General features: G+C 40.6%; 1 protein-coding gene across 2 annotated transcripts in view; it reads left to right on the top strand.

Moving 5' to 3' along the window:
- Positions 1–26,895, top strand: part of CWF19L2 (CWF19 like cell cycle control factor 2) — a 150,988-nt gene that overhangs the window by 76,449 nt on the left and 47,644 nt on the right. For both annotated transcript variants that reach the window (XM_058686629.1, XM_058686630.1), the window contains exons 11-12: positions 17,510–17,623; positions 19,225–19,362. In XM_058686629.1, coding sequence (XP_058542612.1) covers positions 17,510–17,623; positions 19,225–19,362 — 252 coding nt within the window. The remainder of the gene's footprint in view (positions 1–17,509; positions 17,624–19,224; positions 19,363–26,895) is intronic.

Here is a 26,895-nt window from a genome sequence, read left to right as displayed (position 1 = left end):
ACTGCATCCCAAAGCACTTGGATTGTTGTATTTTCATTTTCATTTGTTTCCATATATTTTTAAATTTCTTCTCTAATTGCCTGGTTGACCCATTCATTCTTTAGTAGGGTGTTCTTTAACCTCCATGCTTTTGGAGGTTTTCCAGACTTTTTCCTGTGGTTGATTTCAAGCTTCATTGCATTGTGGTCTGAAAGTATGCATGGTATGATCTTAATTCTTTTATACTTATGAAGGGCTGTTTTGTGACCTAGTATGTGATATATCCTGGAGAAGGTTCCATGTGCACTTGAGAAGAAAGTATATTCTGTTGCTTTGGGATGCAGAGTTCTAAATATATCTGTCAAGTCCATCTGATCAAGTGTATCATTCAGGGCTCTTGTTTCTTTATTGATCCTGTGTCTAGATGATCTATCCATTGTTGTCAGTGGAGTATTAAAGTCCCCTGCAATTGCCACATTCTTATCAATAAGATTGCTTACGTTTGTGAGTAACTGTTTTATATATTTGGTGGCTCCTGTATTCGGTGCATAGACATTTAAAATTGTTAGCTCTTCCTGATGGATAGACCTCGTAATTATTATATAATGCCCTTCTTCATCTCTTGTTAAAGCCTTTCATTTAAAGTCTAGTTTGTCTGATACAAGTATGGCTACTCCAGCTTTCTTTTGAGTTCCAGTAGCATGATAGATAGTTCTCCATCCCCTTACTTTCAATCTCAAGGTATGCTCAGGTCTAAATTGAGTCTCTTGTAGACAGCAAATAGATGGGTTTTGTTTTTTTTATCCACTCTGACACCCTATGTCTTTTGGTTGGAGCATTTAGTCCATTTACATTCAGTGTTATTATGGAAAGATATGGGTTTAGAACCATTGTGATGTCTGTAGGTTTCATGTCTGTAGTGATGTCTCTGGTACTTTGTCTCACAGGATCCCCCTTAGGATCTCTTGTAGGGCTGGTTTAGTGGTGATGAATTCCTTCAGTTTTTGTTTGTCTGGGAAGACCTTTACCTCTCCTTCTATTCTAAATGACAGACTTGCTGGATAAAGGATTCTCGTCTGCCTATTTTTTCCCTGTTGAAAACATTCCATGCTCATGGATTGGAAGAATAAATATTGTTAAAATGTCAATACTACCCAAAGCTATCTACACATTCAATGCAATCCCAATCAAAATTGCACTAGCATTCTTCTCGAAGCTAGAGCAAGCAATCCTAAAATTTGTATGGAACCACAAAAGGCCCCGAATAGCCAACGTAATTTTGAAGAAGACCAAAGCAGGAGGCATCACAATCCCAGACTTTAGCCTCTACCACAAAGCTGTAATCATCAAGACATCATGGTATTGGCACAAAAATAGACACATACACCGATGGCATAGAACAGAAACCCCAGAACTAGACCCACAAAAGTATGGCCAACTAATCTTTGACAAAGCAGGAAAGAATATCCATTGGAAAAAAGACAGTCTCTTTAACAAATGGTGCTGGGAGAACTGAATAGAAACATGCAGAAAGGGGCGCCTGGGTGGCTCAGTCGGTTAAGCGTCCGACTTCGCTCAGGTCATGATCTCACGGTCCGTGAGTTCGAGCCCCGCGTCGGGCTCTGTGCTAACAGCTCAGAGCCTGGAGCCTGCTTCAGATTCTGTGTCTCCCTCTCTGTCTGACCCTCCCCCGTCCATGCTCTGTCTCTCTCTGTCTCAAAAATAAATAAACATAAAAAAAAAAAAGAAACATGCAGAAGGATGAAACTAGACCACTTTCTTAGGCCATTCACAAAAACAAACTCAAAATGGATGAAGGACCTGAATGTGAGACAGGAAACCATCAAAACCCTAGAGGAGAAAGTAGGGAAAGACCTCTCTGACCTCAGCCGCAGCAATTTCTTACTCGACACATCCCCATAGGCAAGGGAATTAAAAGCAAAAATGAACTATTGGGACCTCATGAAGATAAAAAGCTTCTGCATGGCAAAGGAAACAATCAACAACACTAAAAGGCAACCAACGGAATGGGAAAAGATATTTGCAAATGACATATCAGACAAAGGGCTAGTATCCAAAATCTATAAAAGCTTACTAAACTCCACACCCGAAAAACAAATAATCCAGTGAAGAAATGGGCAGAAGACATGAATAGACACTTCTCTAAAGAAGACATCCAGATGGCCAACAGGCACATGAAAAGATGCTCAACATCACTCCTCATCAGGGAAATACAAATCAAAACCACACTCAGATATCACCTCACGCCAGTCAGCGTGGCTAAAATGAACAAATCAGGAGACTATAGATGCTGGAGAGGATGTGGAGAAACAGGAACCCTCTTGCACTGTTGGTGGGAATGCAAATTGGTGCAGCCACTCTGGAAAACAGTGTGGAGGTTCCTCAAAAAATTAAAAATAGATCTACCCTATGACCCAGCAGTAGCACTGCTAGGAATTTACCCAAGGGATACAGGAGTACTGATGCATAGGGGCACTTGTACCCCAATGTTTATAGCAGCACTCTCAATAATAGCTAAATTATGGAAAGAGCCTAAATGCCCATCAACTGACGAATGGATAAAGAAGTTACGGTTTATATACACAATGGAATACTACCTGGCAATGAGAAAGAATGAAATATGGCCTTTTGTAGCAATGTGGATAGAACTGGAGAGTGTTATGCTAAATGAAATAAGTCATACAGAGAAGGACAGATTCCATATGTTTTCACTCTTATGTGGATCCTGAGAAACTTAACAGAAGACCATGGGGAGGGGAAGGAAATAAATGGTTAGAGAGGGAGGGAGCCAAGCCATAAGAGACTCTTAAAAACTGAGAACAAACTGAGGGTTGATGGGGGGTGGGAGGGAGGGGTGGGTGGGTGATGGGTATTGAAAAGGGCACCTGTTGGGATGAGCGCTGGGTGTTGTATGGAAACCAATTTGACAATAAATTTCATATTAAAAAACAAAACAAAACAAAACAAAACTTCTGGGTTATAGGAAAACTAAAAATTGAGTATATACTTTTTTTATTTTTAAATTTTTATTTATTTATTTATTTATTTATTTATTTATTTATTTATGTTTTAATTTACATGCAAGTTAGTTAGCATATAGTGCAATAATGATTTGAGGAGTAGAATCCAGTCATTCACACCCTATGTATAACACCCAATGCTCATCACAAGTGTCCTCCTTAATGCCCCTTACCCATTTAGCCCATCCCCCCACCTACAACCCCTCTAGCGGCCCTTAGTTTGTTGTCTGTCTTTAAGTCTCTCATCTTTTGTCCCCCTCCTCGTTTTTATATTATTTTTGCTTCCCTTCCCTTATGTTCATCTTTTGTATCTTAAATTCCATGTATAAGTGAAGTCATATGATATTTGTCTTTCTCTGACTACTTTCGCTTAGCGTAATACACTCAAGTTCCATCCTGGTAGTTCCAAAGGCTGCCTTTCATTTTTAAGCAGTGAACTTTGACCTTTATTCAACAAATATCTTTCACTGCCTTCTTTGTAGAAGTCACATGTGTTCTCAGTTTTCTGAATCAAATATTTTAAATCTAAAGTAAACATTGTGGCCTTGCATTTATTCCACGACTTACCATGTTACATTACCATGGATATACTTTCCTTGGTAGTTTAGCCTTTCCTGCCACAGAACAGGAGCACGGAGAGGTCATCTCCCTTTGGTCACTTGGCTGGTTTCCTCCCTAGCCAAGCAAAGCAGGGCAGTGGCTGTACCTCTTTTGTACACACTCCTACCTCTTTTTTTACCCTCCGTAAACTATCTGTCATTTCTGTGCTCTACTTTAGAAATATCATCCGTGCGTTACTAGAGAGCATATTTCTTTAAATAAACTATTACTAAAGAGCAAACATTTTAAGCTAAATTAAAGCCAGACAATTTCATAGATGATACATACATACAAACACGTTTTATAGTAACATAGAATCTTATATCTATTCACTCTTCTTACATCTTGCATCAATTTCCTCTTGAAATAGTGTCAGCATTATTTGCTAAATATTTCCTAAATCTGCTGTTTGCTTTTCTTATCACTGCATCAGCTCTTTATGGCCATCAGCCCTTTATCATCATCCTGTGGACCTCTGAGTACTTTTCTCTCCGTTCTCACTGTCTTTGCACAGAGTTTTTCCTTTGCTTAGAATGTCATTCCTCTTTCCCTGTGTTCCCGTAGTTACCTCCTATTCATCCTTTACATCTTAACTCAGATACCACATTTTCCTTTGGAAAGCCTTCTCTGTGGAAAGAAATCTTATAAATAAGATCAGTTATACAAATATATTATTACAGCTTTGATGTAAAGGAGAAGTATAGAAATATGGGTATACTGAAGAGGGCCCAGTGCAGTCTGGGCATCCAGAGAATGTTTTGAGGCTGTAGCCATTATTTTTGGATCTTATCATTAGTTTTGTAACTTTGCCAAAGGAAAAGCTATTTTTTTTTTAATTTTTTTTTCAACGTTTTTTATTTATTTTTGGGACAGAGAGAGACAGAGCATGAACGGGGAAGGGGCAGAGAGAGAGGGAGACACACAGAATTGGAAACAGGCTCCAGGCTCCGAGCCATCAGCCCAGAGCCTGACGCGGGGCTCGAACTCACAGACCGCGAGATCATGACCTGGCTGAAGTCGGACGCTTAACCGACTGCGCCACCCAGGCGCCCCGAAAAGCTATTTTCTTTATGACTGTGCTCTGTAAGACTTACTACTAAGTCACAGAAATAATCTTCACCATGGCTGTTAAGTATTATCCTAGCTGGGAGTGATGACCCATAGGCTTCAGTTACTGATTAGGAAATACCCGCTTGAATGACTTGTCGGCCATATTTGTTAACAAGCGCCATCCAGGTAGGTGTTTTGTTTTGTTTAATTGTTTTGTGCAGAGTATTCTCCCAAATCTAGTAACTTAGAGTAACTTGTAATTATTTTGGATAGTGGTGATCATATATATATCAGATTGAATTTTGGTATCAAGAATTCTTTTGAAGACTCTTATATTTTGAACCAAGACCCTCCAGAAGTTACCGAAGCCATACCTAGTTAGTTGGTTTTCTTGGAGAAGGAGGAATGACCAAGGAACAAGCTCTCCCCTGCACCAGTTCTCCTCTGTTCCCTCAAACGCTCAGTAGTCTGCTGTCATCAGCGTTTCATTGTTTTTGTGTGTTTTGTTTTGTTTCTGTTGTGTAATTAAATTTAAGGGAAAAATGAAATGCTACTCCATATGGGCAATAGTGAGTCCTAAGACTTCTGTGTTCTCTTGAAGGGCTTGATTCTAATACATTGTTTTCGAGATTTCGGTGGGGGCGTGGTGATGGAAAGATGATGTCACATACTTATATTGTAGATTTGTAATTTAAGGGTACAATTTTAAGTTAAATCAACCCCAAAGTAAATTTTATCCTTATATGTACTTAAAAATAACTCTATATTCTACTCTTGTAGTATGCATAACAAGTTATAAGAAAGTCAAATTTAATGTGGAAAGCCAAAAATAAAGGTTTTAACAATCAAACCATTTTATTGAGGGGCTTCAGGGAAGGCCAAACAACTGGTAGGATGAGATCCAATGTCCTTGGCCCAGCTGTGATCTCCCCTGCTTTATAGTCCCTGAAAACAAAGTGCACTTTTCAATCTTGTAGTGCATAATAAGTGCGCACGTACCATACTCAGATGCTGAGTACAATAATTATAGTAGACGGTTGCTAATAAAGATTTATGTGGAAGAGAAAATAAAATGAGTTGAGTGGAACTAAACACTAAAAAACAAAAAAAAACTTACTTCAGAGGTTTTTCACAGGCAAAAAAACGAGAAAATAAAAATCATAGAAAAATCATAAAAAAGTTTATGGTATTTGTTATGTTCCTCTCTGCCCAGAAATACCCAGTGTTTCATCCATGTGAGACTCTCCGAATTAAGTCTAAATACTAAGTGATAAAATATTTTGTTTTAGAAGTCTCTGTCACCTGAGCATTATAGGATATGTGTAATAAAGAATTATTACGTTAAGAAAACCACTTTGCTTCTAATTCCCTTAATAATATTTTTTATTTAGGTTCTGTTTCTAAATTTATTTAATTAAATTTCAAGATGGAAGTTTATTTTTCACGACAGAAATATTGATTGATGTGTATAGTATTATAACTGCTGCCATTATTAATAGTAATAGAGGATATTTTTTGAGGACATCCTGTGTGTCAGGACTTGTTTTGATTGTTTTATTTATAGAAACTTATTTGATTCTCATTAAAATCCTATGAAGTCATTTATCTTCATTTTCTTTGGATAAATTAAGTGCAGGATGATCTGAGTCTCATTTAAGTTTTTATTTGGTGGCAAGAAATGAGGTTAGGTGTGTGTGCAATTTATAATTTTTTATTTATTTATTTATTTTTTTAAAATTTTTTTTTTCAACATTTTTTATTTATTTTTGGGACAGAGAGAGACAGAGCATGAACGGGGGAGGGGCAGAGAGAGAGGGAGACACAGAATCGGAAACAGGCTCCAGGCTCCGAGCCATCAGCCCAGAGCCTGACGCGGGGCTCGAACTCACGGACCGCGAGATCGTGACCTGGCTGAAGTCGGACGCCCAACCGACTGCGCCACCCAGGCGCCCCTATGATTTTTTAAAGTAAATAATAATTACTTAAAATAATTGCTTTGATGTAAATTGATGAACTGGTATTTGAAATATAAAAAAGAAATCTGATGTTGAAACTGATGTCATATGTGCCGGTTATGCAAACTCTAAACATGGAAATTTAAGTTGCCTAGAAATGCTCACACAGTTAAATAGAAAATTTCTCTATATTTTGTATATGTGCTTTAAAAAGTAAAGTATATTTTCAGGATGCATGGGTGCCTCAGTCAGATGAGCGTCTGACTTTTGATTTCAGCTCAGGTCATGATCCCAGAGTTGTGAGATGGAGCCCCACATCGGGCTCCACACTGAGTGTGAGCCTGCTTAAGATTCATTCTCTCTCTCTCTCTCTCTTTCTCTCTCTCTCTCTCTCTCTCTCTCTCTCTCTCTCTCTGTTTCCCCGTCTGTCCGTCTACCCTGCTCATACTCCTTTCCATCTAAAATAAAAAACTAGAAAAAAAGAAAAAATAAAGTATATTTTTCTTTATTTTTTTATTGTTAGGTGACTTCTAAGTAAAAGTATAATATGTATTCTTTGTAGAAACATGGAAAATGCAAAAAAAAACTTAAAAGAAAATAAAAATCACACCAAATCCTACCACTTAGTGATTATACACTGATAAATACTTTAAAGTAGTTCTCTCTAGATTTCTTTCCTTCCTTTGTAATGACATGTTAAATATTTTTGTACAATTGGCAAGCAATGCAAAAAACACACAAAAATCTACATTTAAAAAATATTCAATGTTTCCCTTAAGTCTCTATCCATTATAACTGTGTAAACACATGCATAATTTACATAATTGTAATCTTTTTTGGTCTTTTTTAAAAAATTCATTCAACATTTCTCCATTCTGTACAGTATTTATTATTAAATTAAATTGTAATTAATCAGCATATTTAGTGTCCCTAAAATACAATTTCTAAATTTTATTTTAGAAAAGGAGACTGAAGAAATTCAGAATGACCTATTTCTCTCTGCAAATTTGCCTGCAAAAAAAAAAAAAATCGTTTTTCTCTTAGCAGTTACTCAAAATTTTTGCCATTCTCCCCGAATTCCCTGGTTTATTCTTAGGAGTCACTTTGCTGCGTACCTGACTACAAGGTTGAATGTCTTCAGTGTCTGTCTGTTGTCCTTGTCCCCAGAAAACCAGTCTATCTGTATCTCTCATCTGGCAGTGGGGACAGTGTTGTCATTGCCTTTGGGGTAGGTTCCTTCCCAGTGCTCATGGTCTCCTTCCTGTTCCGCCTCTGGAACAGTTCCCACCTTGTCTTGTATGGGATCTTCAGTATCCCTCTGTTGGCCCCTTTCTCATTATTGGCAGATGCCCTTCATTCGCTGGGCCTGTGACACGAACAGCTTCCTTTTTTCTTGGCGACTTCACTGTCCTCCTCCCGCAAACCAGCAGGGAAGGGAGGTCCAGGCATAGGAGCATGGGTGAGGGTGCCGATGTGAGAGCAAGGTGGTATGATCTGAAGACAGTGTGTTGTTCTGAACGGCCGCACAGTGAGCTAGGAGCGAGGGAGGGCGAAGAAGAGGTTGGGTCATAAACACGGATCAAATCCCTGTTCTCGCCCTGGCTGTATCTCTTCACTTTGTGGTCCCAGTTTTCATCTTGCTGTGGATGATCTGTCACTGGAGCTCTGCACTCTGGGCTGAGCTCTAGACTCGCGTTTTCAGTTGTCTGCCTGACTTGTAAGGATGTACCATGACTTCAGAACCTATAAAACCATCCCCTTTACGGATGGAATTTTCCTTCTCTTAATTGCATGCTCATCCTGCTGTTTTTCTGAGTTTAAGCCATGAAGTCTTTAATTCCTTCTTCTGGCAGCACATTCAGATTTCACCAAGGAATAGCGTTTTACCCCACCTTCCCTCCTGGGCACACCTCACCCTTTTCATTTCTCCTGTCCCTGCCGTAGTTCACTGCACCATAGTCTCTTGCTTCGAGTACGTCAGTAGCATCCCAAGTGATCTTCTTGCCATGATTCCTTTGCTTATCACAGTGTCCTTTCGATTGCCACCAGGCTTCATCTCAGTGCAGTTGTGGTACAGTTGAAAGAGCCCTGGGTTTGGGGAGTTAGAACCTCAGGTCATGTTTGACCTTCTTTACTCCTTTAGCCAAGTTAGTTATCTTGAGACAAGGGCATTTGAAATACTTTTGAGAACTTCAAAATGTAATATAGGTACAAAATTTCTCTAAAACATGAATATGCCTTTACTTAGAAATCTTTAAGCAATACTGGATCTCTGCGCTTTGTTGTGGTTGTTTCCTTTACTTCTTAACCCTTTGCCATTTCATCTTTGTTTCCAAAGACGCAGTTCATTTGTACCCAAGAACACATCTGTTTCTCCATCCCGTGTGATCGGGTACCACTTGATTTATACTTTATCTTACTTAATAGTCTAGTGGAGATTTCTATCAACTCCCTGTTTCATCTTTCTCCCCCTCTCCCTGACATTTAATTTATGAATTCCTTAACAGCTGGAACCATATCTTGTTCATCGTATTAGACACATTCACACATTCATGCTGTTGGATCACATCATGATAAAAGTTATTCTGAGTGGTAGGAATTCATTGATCAGATGGAATGGAATGAAATAGAATATTAAAAAAAATGAAAAGTCTGCAATGTTTTTGATTTACTTTTTATGCCACTTATGGCCGTATCTTTTCAGATTGCCCAAAATTTTATCCAAAAGCTGGATAGTATCATAAAATATATTAAGCCAGTAGTCAAAATTTGGCTTGGTTGTTGAGTCCTTAATAAGGTACACAGGCATTCTCAGGAAGTGTGCAGATTTTCATTTGGGGGAAAGAAATTTTTTGTAATCACAAAACCTATCATTTTTTCAGTTAAAGGAGCATTGCCAACTTACCTTTTCTTTGAAAAAGTGTGTTTACTAAAGTGTTAGCGTTTATTAAAATGTCATTTTTTAAAAACACTTCTTTTTTAAAAATATTTACTTGTTATTGAGAGAGAGAGTTGGAGAGAGGCAGAGAGAGAAGGGGACAGAGGATCTGAAGCGGGTTCTGTGCTGACATCAGAGATTCCGATGCGGGGCTTGAACTCACGAACTGTGAGATCATGAGGTGAGCCGAAGTTGGGTGCCCAACTGACTGAGCTATCTGGGTGCTCCTAAAATGTCCTTTTTACTGACGCATTTTATTAGAGAAATGGAATATTAGAAATAGCACATGATAGAACTAGTAAAGGAATGGAAATGGGATTTTAAAGCCAAAGATTTATATTGGATCCAGAACTTCATCCTTTATTTTACGTGGTCCTTAGTATCCTTCCTTATAAAATATGGCTCAGTGATAGCCGTGTTACAAGGTTCTTGAAATCACATGAGATCTATTTTAGAACTTTATAAAATTAAATGAATATTAATTTCTTTTTTAAACAATTTTTTTAATGTTTATTTTTGAGAGAGTGACAGAGTATGAGTGGGGGGAGGGATAGAGAGGGAGAAACAGAATCCGAAGCAGGCTCAGGCTCCAAGCTGTCAGCACAGAGTCGGACATGGGGCTGAGCTGAAGTCAGACACTTAACTGACTGAGTCACCCAGGTGCCCCTATAAATATTAATTTCTATCTGGAAAAGTTGTCTTGGCTTTTTTTTTCTTTAAGTTTATTTATTTTGAGAGAGAGTGTGTGAGCAGGGGAGAGGCAGAGAGAGAGAGGGAGAGAGAAAATCCCGAGCAGGCTCTCAGCTGACAGCACAGAGCCCGACATGGGGCTCAGTGTCATGAAGCATGACATCATGACCCGAGCCAAAATCAAGTGTTGGACACTTAACTGACTGAGTCACCCAGGTGCCCCATCTTGGTTTGTTTTTAATGAGGAAAAAATATAAGGCAGTGTTTAGATTTTTTTGCTATTGTTGGTATACTAAATCACATATATTATCCTTAAATTTATCTATTTCATAAGTGTCAGAATAAAGATTTTTTTTTTTTTTTTTTTTTTTTTACATCTGAAAGAACTCTATCATTTTAGTGTGGAAAGATTCCAGAATGTCAGTCAACGTTAAAAAAAATTTCTCAATCTCCTTTCCTCCTCTCATCCCTCCCCACCCCGGCAAATGCTGAAAGGAACCTGGTTAAAAATACAGCGTAAAGTCATGTGTTTTCTCCTAGCTGGCTTCACATGTAAGGCTTACAAAGAAGCAAAGATGAAAGAAGGAAAGGAGACTGAAGAACGGAATTGGCTTTCGTATCCGCCGGCACCAGATATCACGCTGGCTGTACAAAATATGCGCCTAACAAAGTTAAAATCACTAGTGGTTAAATGTGTCCCAGATAACCCACTGTTGAAATTGTGAACTGTAGTCTAAAGTATTACTTACAATTTTTTAGTAATGATCCCTCACGTTAATATTTGATTTTCTCCAGCTTGTGCGTGGTTAGTGTCCCTCCCACCAGCAGCTTCGTGGCGAAGAGGTTAGGCACCTCTTTACTGTACCCATTTGACGGGAAAGCAAACCGGGATAAAAACGTGCCTTTGGTCTAATGCTACAGCGTGCTCTAGAAGAGTTCCAGGATTAACGGGGTGGCTTGGGGAGCCGGGGGGACGCGCTCGTGGAGCACGTTTCGGTCTGTGTGGGGCCCTCCCGGGTCTTCCGAAGTTCGGCGTCGAGGCGCCGCCTCCCGGTGGCCCCTGCGGCGCCGCGTGTGAGATCCCGGAGCGGCATTTCCGAGCTCTGGCCGCGCGTGCGTCGTGCTTTGAGGCCTGCGCTCCGTGCGAGAGGGTAGCGATCGCAGACAAAATACGCAAAGAGAAAATTGGGCGACGTGTAAGGCGCTTAGAAGTAGAGACAGCCCTCTGTGGATGAGAAACTGAACAGAAATCCGCAACTGTGAGGAGCTGGAGTTTGCAGGGATCCGACTCCCCAAACAGGCAGCGCGGCCGACTGCTGAGCGCATCCGAGAGGCTGAGCCCTAAAGTTCTCCTTCCGGCCTCTCCCTGCCTCATCCCTGTCTGAGGCCTCCTGACGAAGGAGGCTGAAAAGCCCTTGAGTACTTGGACGTCAGCTCGCGGGAGACTGTGAAGGCGAGAGGTGTTCTCGGTGGGAGAAACCCACGTGGCCTCGCGGCCCTTGCTTGGACTCTGTGAACCGTGGCCAGTATCGCAGGGCGCGAGGTCATCGTAAGAGCCGGGAACCCCCGTGCATGGGGCGCACACTGTCAGAGCTACCGATTACTGACGGGTGAGAGGAGGCAGAGAGGCAGGAGGGACGAAAACGCACCTCCCACTGAAGCCCCGGGCGCTAGCGTCCCAGAAAACGTTAGTTTTCCCTCAGACAGACGGTAGAAAAGAATTGGGATGTAAACACTCGTTGCCACTAAATTTCGAACGGTAGTGCCGTCTTAAAAGGACTCTAAGTATGGGTAGTAGCCTCGCTTACAAGTACAGAATAACATTCTGAAGAGTAGGTGAAACAATAGTAAGTCAAACAATAGTAGATGAATGTGGAGAAGAAATAATGTCCTAGGAATTTTAGAGATGAGAAGGGGTAAATCCTAGGAAGGCCTCAGTCAGATAAAGAAAGGACTGGATAAATGAAAGTGAGCTAAAGAGTATAGCTAATATTTATTGATCACTCACTTTATTCCTAGGCGTTGTTTTATTTTTTTATTTTCATGTTTTAAATATAATTCATTGTCAAATTGGTTTCCATACAACACCCAGTGCTCATCCCAACAAGCGCCCTCCTCGATGCCCATCACCCATTTTCCCTCTCCCCCACCCCCCATCAACCCTCAGGTTGTTCTCAGTCCTTAAGAGTTTCTTATGGTTTGCCTCCTTTCCTCTCTGTAACTTTTTTCCCCCTTCCCCTCCCCCATGGTCTGTTAAGTTTCTTAAGATCCACATATGCGTGAAAACATATGGTATCTGTCTTTCTCTGCCTTATTTCGCTTAGCATAATACCCTCCAGTTCCATCCACGTTGCTGCAAATGGCCAGATTTCATTCTTTCTCATTGCCAAGTAGTATTCCATTATATATATAAACCACATCTTCTTTATCCATTCATCAGTTGATGGACATTTAGGCTCTTTTCCATAATTTGCCTATTGTTGAAAATGCTGATGTAAACATTGGGGTACATGTGCCCCTATGCATCAGCACTCTCGTATCCCTTGGGTAAATTCTCCTAGGCATTGTTTTAAATACTTTGCATGTTTGATCCTGTAAATACCTTGTTATTTTATTTTACAAATGAGGAAAGTGAGGTAATTAAGTATACTTGGAAGGTTCTCTAATGAGGCAGGATTGGCGCGTGTGCTCCTGACCCTGGGATCCACGCCGGCATGCTCTCCTGGTGGGCTCTGGCCAGGAACTCATTGCAGAAAAGATAAGAGAAAACGTATCAAAGGTATTAAAACGTATCAAATGAAATTACTGAAATAGCAAACCAAAAGTAAGTAGAGGTTATCAAAAAACCAAGAAAGAAATTAATAGATAAGCCTTTAGGAAGGCTGATCAAGGGGGAAAAATAGAACACACAAAGAGTATTCCGAATTGAGAAAGAGAGAATTGAGAATTACTGAAAGGTGGACAAAACTGAGGCTGCTTGGAGTCTGTCTGGTACCATTATGCGCTTAGCAAAAGGTGCTTCCCTTGAGCCTCTGCAGTCATGTGAATAACTCTGTACCAATTGAAAAATAGCCTTGAACCAGGATACGCATGTCGGTGAATGTAAAATGGCTTGATGTTCAGTCCTCCCATTGCCGTGGTTGGGAGCTTGAATGTACTGAGTAACCTGCTCTCTATGGACATAATTAAAGATAGAATAGGGATTGTTTAGAAAGCATGAAAATACCTTGAACTGTAATTACTGCTTATTTATTGAAACGTTAAAAGATGGAAAATGGAAATATGTGTTGTAGGGCCTTCAGTGATGACAAACTTGCCGAATACCAACTGGTGGGAAAATCTGATGTAGTGAAAGTTTTCCTTTATTTACAAGATGCCACAAAAGGATTTTAAGCAAACATTTAGAATTTTTAAATACCAGCTTTGAAGCAAGGCCCTGAATGCTTTTTCCTTTTCTTTTCTTTTTAATCAGCGTGTTACATGCAAATAGTGCTCAAAGGCTGATGTGAAAGAATGACGGTGCCTCGAGCCCTTTTCAGACCTTATCCTGGTCCTAAGATCCCAGTTTTAGTTCTTGGCTCTTTCTTCTGGCCTGGTTGTTTCATGTATTTTTCCATATCGTCTAGCTTCTTAACTGTGGCGGGTTATATCTGGTTTTCCTTGTGGCCCTTCTGGCCAGAAATGGACCTCAAGCGTATGTTAACAAAATGAAAGCGTACCGGGTCCCTTTCTTTCTGTCTGTGATATTATCAAGCAGTTGCAAGTTTTTATCTTGCTGTTCTCAGGTAAAGTAATCATTAAATGATTTTGAATTCGTTTTATCCCTTGAAGAACAATAGAGATCAAAGGTTAGCAGTCTTTTTCTCTACAGACCAGATAGTAAATGTTTTAGGCCTTATGGTCTATCCAGTCTCTGTCACAGCAACTCAATTATATAGCTCTTAAGCTGTCGTGGAATGAAAGCAGCTACAGACAGTATATAAATGGGTGAACACGGCTCTGTTCCAGTAAAACATTATGGGAACTAAAATGAGAATTGTATGTAATTTTTATTTGTCACGAAATATATTCTTTTGATTTTCCCTCAACAATTTAATAGTGTAAAAACCATCCTTAGTTGGTGGGCCAAACAAAAACAAGCAGCTTGCTGGATTTGGCCCACAGGCCTTAGTTTGTTGGCACTGGTGTGATTCTTAAATAAGCGCCGTGTTCTGTATTATTGTAGTAGCCAATGTGGAATTGCTTGTATTTCTGTCGTGGGAACCCAAAGTGGGGAAACCTGGTGTCCCTTGGCATGCCCGAGGAACAGAGAGTAGAACAGCATGGAGAAGAAGACCGTAGACGGGGCAGTGGGTTAGCTCTGGGGGTAGAATTCATCTGTCCGAGGCATTTAGTAAGTACACATTGTTTTTGCCACTGTACCAGGTACTGTAGACAACAGGTAGTGTATAGCTTGGTCTTTGGCCTGGAAAAGTGGCAAAGACTGATAATTGTAAATAAATAGACAGATAGTGACTGAAAAGATTATGGTCTGGCAATACAAGTATACCCAAACTTATGCCTACAGTTATCAACTGGATGGTAAATTTATAAAAATTATGAGGAACTAGAGAAGAAGTGTATTTCAGGAAGCCCATAGTATTTGAATTTGAAGGGCCTTATGTGTTGTGTTAAGGTGCTTGGCCTTTATCCCACTGTCTAGGACAGTGTTTCTCTGTGCTGTAGGATCAGATTTTTTTTTTTTTAATTTTCCAGCCTATTATGAACTAATAGTTTTATAAAATACAATAAAAATTATAGAAAAATGAAATAAAGATATTATAAAATATACGTCCAAATTTTAGGTTAGATTGAGCCAACGTAAAATTACTCTTTAAGATTGCTGGAAAAATTTATAAGCACCCAGGTTTTGTACTTAACTCCTCACAGGCTGATAACAAATATATCGTGGCTGACAATTCTCACACTGTCACTGGTCTGTGGGCCAACTTTGAGTGGTACTGATCTCTCCTAGCTAATATGGGGTCTCTGCAATTTTTCAGCAAACAATGACATAGTTATTTTTGTGTTTGGCATAATGAATTTTTTGTCAGCACAAGTGGTAGTTAGGTTTCTGGGTGGAAGGATGGAAACCAAGGAACCTTGGAGTCATCAATGCTTGAAATGTAGCTCAAAGTGGAGGAGAAAGTGAAATTGACTCTTTTGATTCTCATTAATTCACGTACAGGATAATTCTTGCAGTAGCCTATAAACTTCTTGTAGGCAGGTACTGTATTTCTTTTAGTAACTACATAAGGCATGCACTTTTCAGAATATTTAATGAATGAATGAATGAGTCAGAGAGGTGAGGCAGAACCAGGAAAGAGTAGAGTATGTATAAAACTAGAATAAGAAGAGTTTCAGGCTGAGAATATAATGAACAGAATCAAATACTTTCAAATAAACGAGGGTGATAATTTCAAATAAACGAGGGTATTTATTAGATTTAGTAATTTGCAAGTCCTTAGGGAGATCACTTTAGTGACATGATAAACTTAGAGAAAAAATGTGTTTCCCATTTCTGTTATCCAGTAAGAGAATGAATAGAGATACCCTGTATTTAAAAAAAATTATTTTTTAACATTTATTTATTTTGTGTGTGTGTGTGTGTGTGTGTGTGTGTGTGTGTGTGTGTGTGTTATTTTTGAGACAGAGAGAGACAGAGCATGAGCAGGGGAGGGGAAGAGAGAGAGGGAGACACAGAATCTGAAGCAGGCTCCAGGCTCTGAGCTGTCAGCACAGAGCCTGACGCGGGGCTTGAACTCACAGACCGTGGGATCATGACCTGAGCCAAAGTCGGATGCTCAACTGACTGAGCCACCCAGGCGCCCCTAACATTTATTTATTTTTGAGAGACAGAAACAGAGAATGAGCAGGGGAGGGGCAGAGAAAGCCCCTGAAGCAGGCTCCAGGCTCTGAGCTGTCAGCACAGAGCCCAGTGTGGGGCTCGAACCCACGAATCGTGAGATCATGACCTGAGCCAAAGTCAGATAGACACTTCACCAACTGAGCCACCCATGCGCCCCTCCCTTTTTTTTAAAAAATTTTTTTTTAAGGTAGAGATACCCTTTAAATATGACATATCATTAGGGCGCCTGGGTGGCTTCGTCAGTTGAACATCCGACTTTGGCTCAGGTCATGATCTGATGGTTTGTGAGTTTGAGCCCCCCGTGGGGCTCTCTGCTGTTAATGCAGAGCCCACTTGGGATCCTCTATCCCCTCTCTCTGCCCCTCCGCAACTGTGTGTGCACATGTGCTCACTTTCTCTCCCTCCCTCTCTCTCTCACTCTCTCTAAAAAATAAATAAAAATATTTAAAATATGACACATTATTAACTAATGCTAATTATTTGAAGAAGAAAAGTGATAACTTTAATTAGTATTGTATGTGAATGTAAGATCAGTATTGTATTTTTTTCTTCCATCTTAAAAAGGGAACTAAGTCTCTAAATGGAGTTGAAATTGATTTTTAATAATTTGTTCTGAGTTGAGCAAAAAATTGAAATGTGAATAATTTGGTTGGTCTTGTTTCAAATTGATCTTTAATAAAGCAGTTATCTAATATTTTTTATGTGATTCTTTGTTAGAACCTTTCCAGTAACATTCTATTTTCATCCTAGAATAAAGTTTAATCTTAATCTGTACTGTACCAGGCAAGTATTTGGCCAGTAGTTTGTAGGAAAAAGATTATGGATTGAAAGTATGTGGGATATAAATTCTGAAGAGTCAGGGAACCGAAAAGCATTTGAGGGCTGTTAATGGAAAGAATAGAAGTTGTCTGGAGCATCATTATAGCAGCTAATGTAGCAGTTTGTTGTGTCCTTTAGTTGCTTTATGTCTTATAAACAAGTTTTAGTAGCATCTTTAAATTGAAGAAACACGCATTAAACATGATATCTGTTGCCTAAATTATGGGCACTCCCATTCAGTGCATGTGTGAATATTGGTACTTGGTCATCTTTAATATTGTCTAGATGGAAACGTTATTTGAATTTTCCCTCTGTGATTGCTTTTCAAAAAAAATAAAATAAAATGGACTTTGGATATTTTCCCCCCCTTTTCTCTGAAAAGATCATGATCATTTTACATTACGGTGGGTAATGAAATTCCAGGCAACTTAAGATAAACTGTAATTTTTATGCTGTTTTTTATTATGAAATATAAATATTCAGTACTCTTCACAAGAATTTCAAAAGTTCTCTCTACATCTTTCCATAGAATGAAGACCAAGAAGTGGTCCTGGTCAGAACAGATCGGTCTGGAGGAGTGTGGCCTGTGAGCACAGCAGGAAAACCTCTGGAATCTACAGGAGGAAGAAGGAAGAGGCAGATGGTGTGTTTATCATATGTCATTTTTAATTTGGAGTTCCTTTCCCCTCCTTGGCTTTGATTGCATCAGACTACTTCAGAATATTTTCTAAAGTGTAGGTTTATACTACAAGCATTAGAAGGTAGTAAGTTATAGTATTACTTTTATTCTCAGGTATATCCCTTTGCATTTTACAAAATGGAATCTAATTCAACTATGGGTTTCAAATGCGAACATGGAGTGTTTAAAGCAATTTTAATTTTGTGTACGTTTTTTTTGCCATTGTTTCTAACTTCCTTTTACATATTTACCGTAGCTCTTAGGGAAAATTTTGCATTAGCTAATTTGAGCCCTGGTGATGGGGTGTCGATATACAATAACGTCTTAATTATGTGGTTGCTGTGATCCGTTATAAGCCTTATTTTCTTTTCCATCTTCCAGCTCTACCAATTAGTTTTTAGCACTACCCTGAGGCTCTAGAGATGGTAAAAAGAGTGTGTTCAGTTTTCCCAAGTTAGATTTTTTGTTTTAAATTTGGAAGGTGATACAAACGGTAATTGGGTCCACAGAAGATTTGTTTGTTCATAATTTTTCTGTCATATGTTTACTATTTGTCTATTGAGTGCCTGTGCTGCTGGAGAGAGTAGTTGGTTCAGCAAATAGAGCGGGATAGATCCCTCCTCTAATGAAATGGGAAGAATTAAGGGTTTGGAGCAGAGATGGGGCAGGAGAATAGTAAAGGTTTGAATTCTGTGGAATGACGGAACTGGCTAGGGAGCCATAGATGCATTATCCGATGGCATCAAGGGCTCTGTTTGAGTTGCCTGCGGCCAAGCACTTGCAGGTACAGGGTAAAGAGGGCAGGCACATTCATGTGGGACCGAGGTTTGCCTTTTGAGTGTAATGACAGGATAGGAGGGCCAGAAATTAAGGGTCTGGAACCAAGGAGTGATTGAAGCCACGCAATGTGAGATTTAAGCTAGTGATTTCAGGAATCGGAATGTTGGGAAAAGTACTGGGAATGTGCTTCCAAAGGTCTCAAAGAGGTTGAAGAGCGGGTTTTGTTTGGCTAAGGGAGTGTGATGATAAGAGACATATGGGAGATGTGACTTAGGAGAAAATACATGACACTTTTCTTTGCTACAGGTAGGTATGGAACCCACTGATAGAAAGACCCAGGACTGACTTAGATGAGAATCAGAGTATCAGCCTCGTCCCTGGCAGAGCTGTGTGAAATGAGTTTGCTCATACTTGCCCTCTGTTTTCGGTGTGCTCACTTTATCTCCGGATGGCTGTGCGCTTCCCTCCACAGCAGTCAGGAGTTACTCCAAGGACAAGAGCAGAGGGGAGGGAAGAAGGTTAAAGCAATTCTGCCTTTTCCCCCAAACCCAGAAGTCAGATAATGCCATCCCTGGGGAAGAAGAGAGTAATGGGGCAGAAAGAGGAAGTGGTATTTGAATGGAAATTCTTCCAAACCGGAAACACATAGAAAAGGGATAAGCTGGAAGGAAAGCTTGTGATACGTCGTGGCATGTTGTACATTTAATATGAGATTTACAAGTAATTAAAAATACTTCAGAGACCCAGACCCATGTTTTCACTAAATAATGTTCATTTTCTCATAGGCTTCAACTCACGAAGAAAAAGAAAGGGTTAGATACTTTCACGATGATGATAATCTCAGCCTAAGTGATTTAGTCAAGAACGAAAAGATGGGAACAGCAGAAAATCAGAACAAACTTTTTATGAGAATGGCATCTAAGGTAAGATATATTCCTAGAATATCTTTCAGTTTTTAGAAGCTGATTACTCCCATCTAGCAATGATGTATTTTTCACAGAGGTCTGTTCTTTCTGATCTTGATTTATTTGAATAAGTCAAACCCTTTGTAAGATGTTAGGAACATGCATTTGGAATTGATTGGGAAGTATATATTTGAGATTGATTTTGTTTTTATTTTTTATCTTTATTTATTTCTTTGAAGTTTATTCATTTTGAGAGACAGAGAGAGAAAAAGAGAGAGAGGGTACGTGCACAAGCAGAGGGGCAGAGAGAGGAAGAGAGAGAGAATCCCAAGCAGGCTCCATGCTGCCAGTGCAGAGCACGATGTGGGGCTTGAACTCTTGGAAATCAAGAGTAGATTGCTTAACCAACTGAGCCTTAGCCACCCAGGCACCCCTATTTCATTTTTAAATATAAGCTCTGGTTTAGTTTTTTTATGTATGCTATGAAAATGTTAATTGTGTATTTGATCTACCAGTTAAGGGAAAGTCTTGGGCCAGAGTTTAATGTTAGCAACATGCTGCTAGTTAGGTGACCAGTATGTTTTGTCTTAATGTTCCTCCAGTTCTTCATAATATTTACCACAAGGAATATATTTGAAGTAAGGTATTACGGATTATAGAGGAGGCATCTTAGAATAATCTTAAGTCTATTTATATGAAAACTTGTATTTGAAAACATGTTTTTAATGTTTATTTTTGACAGAGAGAGAACAGAGTGCAAGCAGGGGTGGGGTAGGAGAGAGAGAGAGAGAAAGAGCGAAGGAGACACCGAATCCGAAGCAGGCTCCAGGCTCCAAGCTGTCAGCACAGAGCCTGACACAGGGCTTGAACTCACAAGCTGTGAGATCATGACCTGAGTTGAGGTCGGATGCTTAACCGACTGAGCCACCTAGGTGCCCCTGAACACTTGTGTTTATATTTCATATTTAAATGAAAATGTATATTAATACATCATTACGGTTAGTAGGATTAATATTTGTTGCAGATAGCATTCTTTGTTGCAGTCCCTTCCAAACTTGCCCACTAACATTTTTGATACAAGAGATATTTAAGCTCAGCTGTCTTAACAGGGTTTGACTCCCCTGGAGCATCAGCTTGCTATCTCTTTGCAGATACAGTTTTCCTGGAAAACAGCTGTCTGCATTTGTTTACATATTGTCGAAGATTGTTTTCACTCCATAACAGCCAAGTTGAGTGAGTTGAATCGAGTTGAGTGAGTTGAATCGTTGTGACAGAGACCTTATAGCCCACAAAGTTGAAATATTTGAAATACTTTGCTCATGCCTTTGTGATATCATTGGTTACTTTTTGGTGGTGGGCGTTTGGACCAGGTATCTGAGGTACGGGAGGAAGACTCTCCTGCCTGGTGAAAAACTTAATGGAAACTAGAATAAAGATAACTAGAGGTATCTGTGTATGCATATGTGTGTTGGGAGGAGTGACACAAACTTGGGTTTAAATAGAAATGGTCATTCTTCCCATCACTAAGAATTGTAAATTTAGCCCATAGGATCATTTCATTTCTCTTCATCTGGAGGGAAAGACTAGAAATCAATCCCCTAGGGTCTGGAATTTCATTTTTATGAAAGTTTTCTTCTCAGAAATGGGGCAGACCACTTTATATGGAACTCTGAATTAACTACACTTTTAGTAATCTGAGCGTAGTACGTTCAGGTGTATACACAAGATTTAAAAAAAAAAAACCTTGTTAAAAATTGTAATAGTCATTTGTTCACTTGTTCATTGAACAGCTGAGGGGTGCACAGTAGTCCCTATGCTGGTGCTGTGAGTAGGGACCCGATGAGTTCCTCCTCTCCAGAGGCTTATGTTTCTAGTGGATGAGACAGAAAATGAACAAATAGATGGTATAAAATACTATATAACATAAGTAATATTACACAAAATAGAAAATATTTTTGTAGGAAATAAAGCATAATCGGAGGTGATAGGCTGGTGTTTTCAGTAGAGAGTTGAAGGCAGGCCTCTCCCTGGAGGTGGTGTTTCCGCAGCCTGTGAACAAAGTCAGGGGGTGGGGTCCACATGAATATCTGGGGGGAGGCTATTCGTGCAGAAGAAACAGCACATGCAAAGGGTCCACAGCAGAGGCGAGCTTGGAGCATGTGTGACCTGACCAGGGGCACAGGGAGGTGGGACAGGGGAGCAGAAGAGGCGGGGGACACAGCAGGTCTTACAGGCTGTGGTGTGGGAGCGCATGCTTTCGTTGTTAAGTGATGGGACGCCACTGTGAAGCTTCGTAGTAGGACAGTGTCATGATTTGGCTTATGTTTTGTAGTTGCCCCACAATTCTTGTGTGTTCTGTTCTGTTTTTTTCATTTGTGGAAGTTTCTCTTGTCATCTTCCAGCTCCGAGGTTCTTTCCTCCACTGTGTCTGGTCTGCTTATAAACCCATCATTTCTTCATTTCCGTTGTAGTGTTTTTAGGCTCTAGGATTTCTTTCTGGTTCTTAGAGTTTCCACTTCTCAGCTTACATTACCTGTCTGTTCTTGGTGAGCCTACGCTCCTGGACTGTGAACCTCACCCGTACTTGTCAGTTTGTTTTCCCTGCTTAGTTGGGAAGGGGTGGCTGGGGGGGCTGGAGTCAGGTGCTCCCTTTACTTCAGGTGGGTTAGGCCATGATAAAGCCCCAGCAGGTGCAGCTCTGGTAACATTGTTCCTCCTGAGAGCTGGGCTTAAGATGAACAGAATGTTCTGGTGTATTTCACAGTGGTGCTCCTCTCCCTGCCTGCTGCTGGAAGCGAGAGAGCACCTGGAGGTAAAACTCACACAACTGTGGGGACTTTATCCATGACTGGGTCCCCCTGGAGTTTTTAATTCTCAGACTTGTCCATTTTGTCCACACTGAGCCTCCAGCAATTTGTCAGCTAAAGCTTAGGTTTTCCTGGCCTGGCGGTGGTTCCCACGGAGCCCCTGCTCTGTGCACACAGATAGATTGTGATTCCCCGTACCCCCCTGACTGGCTCCCTGACTTTGGGGTAGAGTCGCTTTCCTGAGAGGCTAAGGAGAGGTGTTGATTTTTCAGCTTCTTCAGCTTTATACTTGTTTCTGGGGCAGAGTGGCAGCTTCTCAGCTCTTTAAATGCCAGGCTGGAAACTGCTGTTTTATTTTTGAAAGGATTTTTCTGGCAGCTCTTTCAAGAAGATGATGTAGGGAGGCAGGAGTGGAAATAGGGAGATCACTTTAGGAGGGTCTCGCATTAACTCAGACAGAGCCTGGGATTAGAGTGTAAACTGGTGAGAAGTGTTAGGCCTTGGGGCAGTGCTGATGCTATTTACTGAAATAGAAAACCCTGCAGGGGTCATATATCGCTGGAGGTAGGAGATGGGGAATACTCTCACACATACGTGATATACGAAATGCCCATGAGACATTCACATGGTACCGTGGGCTCATTGCCATGGAGCTTTGGGTCTGTGTTGGCTCTCACAGACGCTTGGGTGCTCTGAACATTGAAATGTATATAGAGCCATGGGACCCAGGGAATTATTAAAGTGGCTCTGAAGACTGAGCTCTGGAGCACTGTGTGGAAGGGGACGAGGAGGGTTCCACAACTGATGCTGAGAAGGGGCAGCCACTGAGGCACAAGGAAGACAGGCCGTGGTGGTTGAGAAGCGGGAGAAGATAGGAAGGAGCCTGTGAATAACTGTCAGTTGCTTCTGAGAGGTTGAGTCAGATCTTTGAAGCCGGGGAGGTGACCGTTAGGTTTGGCATTGTGGGGGCTTCTGGAGACTCAGAGGGAAGGCACAGTGTCCATGTGCGGAGGCAGATGGGCTTGTAAATATGGTAGAAGAAGGAACGCCCCCCCCCCCCTTACTGTTCCCCTTAGTTTAGTGAACACTAAGGTTTTCAGCTGGGAGTCATGGTGAAGAAGGGGACAGCAGAGGGTCGAGAACAAAGAGCAAAATGGTTTTTGAGAGAAGCTGTGTGAAGTAAAGCAGGATTGCCAAGCAGTACTGAAGGTCCATCTGAGGTTTACAGTTATAAATTTAACAGTGAACATGGCAGGGTGTTCGTGTGTTTTTTTTCTATCATGTTTGGATGGAGACTTAGTTTTACTGAGTCATGATATAGTCATCATGACTTGTTTTGTATTTTTCAGATTTTACCACCATTGTATCTTGCTTTAAGGGTGCAGATAGTAGACCATGTTTATGGTTTTTTTTCTCTGTTTGTATATTATAAGATCTTTTAGTAATATTTGTATTGGATAGGGTTGTTTTTAGTATTCACTGAGTTGACAATGATCATGATCCCTGAACATCTAAAATCTTTGACTTTTTGAAAATTCGAGTTTACTAAGCTAGAACGTTATAATATGTACTGTAAAAATTCACAAATGAGATGTCACCAAATGGCAGAGTAATGGCCATCACCTCCATCCCCTCACAGAGATCAGCCATCAGGTGGCTAACGTGACCAAGGAGAGAGCTCTAGAGTCTGCATAAAACCTTCAGCAACACAGTGGGACAGAAACACAGGAGAATGAGTGCACAAGATGGGAAAGAGGACAGCTTCACTTTTGCTTGGACTGTCCTGTCCCCATGCTGGCGTTGCTCAGCGCCGAAGGGAACGCCCCAGCTAGGAAGAGTTCCTGTGGCAGGGAAAAGAGCAGGGTGAGTGACCAGCTTCCCTAGTGTTTCGTGGCACCACGTGAAGTTCCCACTTCAGTTTCCGCCCACCCAGGGGCCAAGAGCAGAGACAGAGAGACAGCTAGGAACAGGGGCGAAAAGTAGGGGCCCCCAGGAGCAGCCACACTGCGGGTGACTATGGTTCCCAGGGTCTGTCCTGCAGACAAACCAACAGCATTTGCCCCTGGAGAGAACAGTGAGTGCTGCCGCTTGCCCTGGTGTGTAGCTCTTGCAACAGCCCTTGCAGCCTCTGTGGCCCCCCCGGAGATTCTGCCGAGGATCACGTGGTTGTTGATGGCGTGGACCCCGGTGACTTGAGCCAGTGAACCACTGCCCTCCCCAGGCTTGTTGCCACCATATGCCCTCATACTTGGCACCCTACACCTTTAGACCTGAGGTCACCACATGCTCCAGCATGCCCCTGCATGCAGATAGACATTTTCCCTTACTGCAGTCCATAAAGTCTGGAAGAGAGGACTGCTTTTTCAAATGCACAGACATCTACACAACGTTGTAGGGATTGTAAATAATTAGAGAAACATGACTCCAACAGTAAATATCTAATTACCATCACCCCCCCAAAAAGAAGATAACAGGCATTACCTGATGAAGAATGCAAAATAATCGTTTTAAAGATGCTCAGAGAGCTGTGAGGACATTGATAAGCAGTGTAATGATATCAGGAAAACAATACACGAACAAAATAGGGAGTTCAACAAAGAAACAGAACACAAAAATAAACCAGACATTTGTAGTGGAAGAATACACTGAGTGAACTGTAAAAAATTCAGTAAAGAGCTTCTCTTGCAGACCAGACCAAACAGAAAAAACAATCAGCTCAATCATCCCATCAGAGGAGCATCAAGAAAAAGGATGAAAAGGAAAGGAAGAAGGCATATGGGTCTTAAGGAACACCATAACAAATAATCTGCATCCCTGGAGTCCCAAAGGAGAAGAGAGGGAGAAAGGGATAGAAAGCTTACATAAAGAAATACTGGTTGAGTACCTCCCAAAGCTGGGGAGAGATTTGCACTTTTAAGTTCATGAAGCTAATAAGCCACCCCAAAATTTCAATCCAAAGTGATCTTCTCCAAGACACTATTTAAAACTTAAATTGAAGAAAAAAAGAATTTTAAAAGCAATAAGAGAAAGAAAAATTCTCTCCTACAAGGAACCCCTTTAAGTCGTACAGTGGATTTCCCAGCAGAGTCCTTTCAGGTCAGGAGAGAAGGGTTTGGTACAAACGCTGAAAGAAAGAAACTGCCAACCAAGAATATTTCACCCAGCAAGGCTGTCCTTCAGAAAGGGCAAGATAAAGACTTGAGCTTGTCACCACTAGGCCTGCCTTCTAGGGAAGGCTGCTAATTAGCGACATGAAAATATAGGAAAATGTACAACACCCTAGTAAAGGTAAGAATCTAGTCAGATACAGAAGGGTGTTAACCACTTAGCTCTAGCCTAAAAGTCGAAGGACAAAAGTGTTAAAAACAGTGATAGCTACAATAATTCGTCAGTAGGTACACAATATAAAAAGTAAAGTGTGGCATCAAAAGCATGAAATGTGGGTGTTGTGGGAAATAAAAGGGTAGAGTTTTTCTGTGAGATAGAAATTGTTAGCAGTTTAAAATGACTTCTGTCTCTAAGATGTTTCAGGTCAGCCTTAGGTAACCATGAACCAAAGCCTGCAGTGGAAAAGATGAAGGGAACCAGTGTGTCCCCCTGTGGCCAATCATCCATTCACAGAGGAGGACAGCAAGAACGGAAGGAAAGAAAAAGGAACTGCCAAACAGCCAGACCCATTCACGAGATGATGATACAAGCTCTCACCTGTGAACACTTACTGGGAGTGTAATGGCTTAAATGTTCCACCAAGAAGGCAGGGAGTGGGTGAATGGATAAAGAACCAGACCCAACTATCTCCTTTCTGTAAGAGACCCACTTCAGCTTTAACAACACAGATAGGTTCAAAGTGAAGGCATGGGAAAGAATAGTCCATGCAAACGGGAACTAAAAGAAGCAGGGGTAGCTCTACTTCTACAGACAAAATGGGCTTGAGGTCAAAAATTGTAACTGGACACGAATAAGGTCATTATAAAATGATAAAGGAGTCAACTCATCAGAAGGAGATAATAATTGTAAATACATAAACACCCAACATCAGAGCCCCTAAATATGTCAGGGAAATAATAACAGATCTAAGAGTGCTAGATAGCACTACGGTAATACCAGAGGACTTCATTCAGTATCTCACTTTCATCAGTGAACAGATCATCCAGCCAAAAAAAAGCAAGAAGGAGACATTGAACTTGAACGACACTTTAGACCAAATGGACCTAAGAGACATATATGGAACATTTCATCCAACAACAACAGAGTATGTATTCTTCTCAAGCACACGTGGAACACTGTCCAGGATGGAACATAGATTGTTATATCACAAAGTTAACCTTAAGAAATTGAAAAATATAGAAATGATGGCAAGTACCTTTTGAGACCACAGTGGCATGAAACTAGAGATCAGTAATGAGGAAACCTAGAAAATTCACAAATATGTGAAAATGAAATAACACACTCCTGAACAACGAAGGGGTCAAACGGAAATCAAAAGGGAAATTAAAAAAAATATGGAAACAAATGACAGTCTAAACAGAATATACCAAAACTGATGGGATGCAGCCAAAACAGTGCTAAGAACGGGGTTCATAGTCCTAAACCATCTATAGTTACAAAAAGTAAAGATCAGAAATAACAACTTACCTCTTATACCTCAAGAACTAAAAGGAGAAGAAGGAGATAGCAAAGACCAGAGCAGAAATAAATGAGCTGGGGAATAGAAATACAATACAAAAGAGCAAGGAAACTAACT

The sequence above is a fragment of the Neofelis nebulosa genome, chromosome 10, assembly GCF_028018385.1.
Source record: "Neofelis nebulosa isolate mNeoNeb1 chromosome 10, mNeoNeb1.pri, whole genome shotgun sequence".
Lineage (NCBI taxonomy): Eukaryota > Metazoa > Chordata > Mammalia > Carnivora > Felidae > Neofelis > Neofelis nebulosa.
The sequence above is the reverse complement of the archived record's forward strand: the minus strand, read 5'-3'. Positions and strand labels throughout refer to the sequence as shown.